The following is a 4,161-nucleotide window of genomic DNA, read 5'->3' on the forward strand; positions in this document are numbered from 1 at the left end:
TTAGTATATTATAAACTCAAGAAATTACTGTTCTTGAAGAAAGAAAAAAATCAAATTAATGTTGTATCAGAATAATACATAACGTTTTAAAACTTTAATTCTACTAACAGATCTATATGTATGGGCAGATTTGTGTATTGTGTGCATATGTTTATTTGAAACTTGAAATGATATTCTCTCTCATCCTCACACTCCACAAAGGTGGCCATGCTGAAACATTCTAGAAGTTTCTTCTGAAATTTATATTCATATTTCTAAATAATGACTCTCTTTTGATTTTTTTAATTTATTTTTAGAAAATTTCTAAAATTTCATGGTAAGAAAGATGAGGACTTTCTCCATCACCAACCCATAACAAATAGACACACACGCACAAACAGAAACACACACACACACTCACACTTCCCCCTACTCTAGTTTCCCCAGTGTATTTATATCACATTTGTATTATATTAATACTCATGTTCACATCATTATTATTTCATAAATATTGATCACAAGTGGGGCTGCTGTAATTATGTCTCCTTTTTTGTATATTCTTGGACTTAAGTGTATCTATTTCAATTCTAATTTTATGCCAATTTAGAATTACTGCGAATGTTCAGAAATGTTTCAAACTCTCACTAATAATTCTCTAAATACTAAAAATAATCAAATAATCAATCAACTTCTCTTTGCCCTTAATGTCTTCCCTCACACCTCCATTATCCACCTGGTCCATTCTAAAGCATTTGTTTTCTAGGCCGGGTGTCCAGCAGCCTCCCTGACACTTCCATCCTCCTACATGAAGTCTCCTGAGACCTGCAGTCCCTGACTTCCTCTGACTTGGTTTCAGATATTTAGATGGAAAATATTCTCTAGTATCTAAGAAAATAAACACAAAGGATAAAATTTTTTTGCCCACTTGCAGGTCTGAAAATATTCTTTATCTAAAAATACACAAGATGACAGCTGCTCTTGAGAATTCTAATGTCATTCTGATTCCTGATCCTTTATAGGTGAACTAATTTATCTCTGAATGTTTTTATCACTTTCCCTTTAACTCTGATGTTCTAAAATTTCATGGCCTGGTGTCTTGGATGAATATTTTCCATTTCATTCACTTTGCTGGACATTTGGTAAGAATTTTCTATCTAAATGGTGAAAAATGGAGGTCTTTCCACTGGTGCTACTTATTCTCAGGAGTTTACACCTGGCTGCTGAATTTTAGGAACAAGATGCAGAAAGGCGCTAAAGGCCTCAGAATTCAAGTGGACTCTTACTTAACCCCTCACTCTTTCCCTGTCTCTGTCTGTTGTGTATGAGTGAGCCTCTTAGGTTCAGTTTCTCTAGAGAGTGAACCTCCCTTTTCTGTGGGGAAAAAACAATTAGTTGACAAATGAAGTTGTGGAGGGAATCTAGGCAGGGAGAATTTTCTGTTTTCTGCCTAATTCTCCCTCTGTGTTCTTTGGGTCTTGGTTCTTTTGAATACTCAGCCTTACAGGTACTATAGCAACACAAATTCTTATGACCCTTAGGTTGCAACTTCAATCTCTCTGCCAAATTGGTTACCATCCTTCTATCTGCTCCCTGTGTCTCAGAAGTTTGTTAAAGACTTGATGGTTGTACTCTAACTTTAACAGGAGTAATTCTCATATGTAATAAATTTAACATCATTTCAGTGTGATTCTGACCCCAGAAAAACAAATGTGTGGCTAATAGGCTATGCAGAGCCAGAATCTGCTCATAGATAAATACAAAATTTGAAGAAAAAAAAAAAGTTGTTTGTAAAAGATAAAACTATTGATCCTAAGAAAAAATATTGACAAGTACCATTTTTCTAGGTGCAAATTTTGATAATCATAAAACTCCTCAGGCACATTTTCTACTTAAATAGCATACACCTTTATTATACAGCTACATGCTTAAAATACTTCCCAGACTACGCCGATTTTCTCAGGCTAGCTCATCAAATTTCTAGAATATCCACTATACACTTCAATAAATAGTATTTCCCAAAGAATCAAAAATAGAACTATCCTTTGATCCAGCAATCCCACTACTGGGTATCTATCCAAAATAAAAGAAATCATTTTATCAAAAAGACATCTGCATTCATATGTTTACTGCAGCACTATTCACCAAGGCATATTCATAAAATCAACTAAAAAGTTATGTGTGGGATTTAAAAATCTGCATCTAGTAGTGTCACACACACACACACAAACTCATACCATGCACTACTACTCAGCCATGTAAAAGAATGAAATCATGTCTTTTGTGGCAACATGGATGGAACTGGAGGCCATTATCCTAAGTGCAAAGACTCAAAATAGAAAGTTAAAAACCACACGTTCTCACTTACAAATGGAAGCTAAACAATGGGTACACAGAGACATACAGAGTGGAATAATAGACACTGGAGATTCCAAAAGGTGGAAAGGTGGGAGGGAGGTGAGGGATGAAATGTTACCTATTGGGAACAATGTACACTATTCAGGTGATGGGTACACTAAAAGCCCATACTTCACCATTAGGGAATAGATTCATGAACGCAATTGCACTTGTACCCCTAAAAAAATAGAAATTTACCAAAACATTAAAAACTGGTATCAAACCAACCATAAAAGAATTGCCAATAATAAAAATTAAAAATAAAAAGAGTCTCTGTCTTTACTGTCCCAGCATTAAAACACTACATTTTCAGAATAAGAGAAGATCTGTAAGAGCATACCTGGCTGGGCACAGTGGCACACGCCTGTAATCCCAGCACTTTTGGAGGCTGATGTGGGAGGATCATTTGAGGTCAGGAGTTCGAGACCAGCCTGACTAACATGGTGGAACCCTGTCTCTACTAAAAATACAAAATAATTAGCCAGTGTGGTGGGTACACCTGTAATCCCAGCTACTCGGGAGGCTGAGGCAGGAGAATCACTTGAACCCGGGAGGCGGAGGTTGCAGTGAGCCAAGATTGCACCACTGCACTTCAGCCTAGGCGACAGAGCGAGACTGTCTCAAAAAAAGAAAAAAAGAGCTTATCTATTACTCAAAGTGGTCTGTTCTGCTGGAAAATGGAATTTTGTAGACATGGATTTTAGTGAAATGAAATTTCTACTCATTTCAAAAAAGAAATTGCAACAAAGTAGTCTGTTCTTAAGAAAACCAACATATAATCCTAGGCCAATTCATCATGTCTGTGCCTGCTACAAATCCTCTCCCATGAAATCCAGACACTTTATTCAGAGTATTTAGTCACTTAAATCCAGGGTTTTATTACTTTTGCTAGTGATCACACTGTCTTCACCTCTCTCAGTCCCTCTTCCCTGTTGTGCAAATTCATCTCATTCTTACCCCTTCATCATATTTAGACAACTTAGAGCCAATGGCACAGAAATTTCAATAATGAAGCTTCTCTAAGAGAAACAAGATGGAGGACAATAGCAGTGTCTTCCCAACATCTTTTCTGAAAATCACCCTGCTCACCTATGGTATCATCATACCTGTGACCTCTGGGTACTTCAGCAGGAGCAGAAGTCCAAATCTTAGGGTGGTGCTTGTTGTCTCTGTTCCAGCTCCAAACATATCAGTTACAGTGGCTATCAAGCTTTCAATAGTAAATTCAGACTGTAGATTGTGCTTTTCCTAAAAATTATTTCATCATTTAATTATTTGATAGTGTGCCAGCATATGAAAGTACAAAAAATCCAAAATATATCAGGTTGTTCTAAAGATAAGGAAATTTGGAAACTACAGAGTGCAGTATTAAAACTACAACAATTGCACAGTGTGGCAGAGAATGTAAAATAGTTCATTTCCCATTCCTGCTTATCCATTGCTTGCCTAAAAATTCTATTTCCAAGTATAGAATGTTCTCACTTATAAGTAGAAGCTGTGTTGGCCACGAAACATATTTCTTGTCTATGACACATAAGCAGGTACCTGCTGATGGTACTTTCTCTCTCTCCTTTTTACTCAAAACACATATATGAAGGTAGAGGTGTTATAGATATCACCTTGGAACACGAGTATTTAAGAATCATAACAAAGCCATCTGTGGTGGCTCATGCCTGTAATCCCAACACTTTGGGATGCCGAGGCAGGAGGATCACTTGAGTCCTGGAGTTTGACACCAGCCTGGGCAACAAGTGAGACTCCCTGGCTCTAAAAAAAAAAAAAAAAAAA

General features: G+C 36.7%; 1 protein-coding gene across 1 annotated transcript in view; it reads right to left on the minus strand.

Moving 5' to 3' along the window:
- LOC105545510 (cytochrome P450 2C18) overlaps positions 1 to 4,161 on the minus strand; it is a 38,197-nt gene that overhangs the window by 10,795 nt on the left and 23,241 nt on the right. Inside the window, exon 6 of the mRNA XM_011988457.1 lies at positions 3,480 to 3,621. Coding sequence (XP_011843847.1) covers positions 3,480 to 3,621 — 142 coding nt within the window. The remainder of the gene's footprint in view (positions 1 to 3,479; positions 3,622 to 4,161) is intronic.

Source organism: Mandrillus leucophaeus, unplaced genomic scaffold, assembly GCF_000951045.1.
Source record: "Mandrillus leucophaeus isolate KB7577 unplaced genomic scaffold, Mleu.le_1.0 Scaffold331, whole genome shotgun sequence".
Lineage (NCBI taxonomy): Eukaryota > Metazoa > Chordata > Mammalia > Primates > Cercopithecidae > Mandrillus > Mandrillus leucophaeus.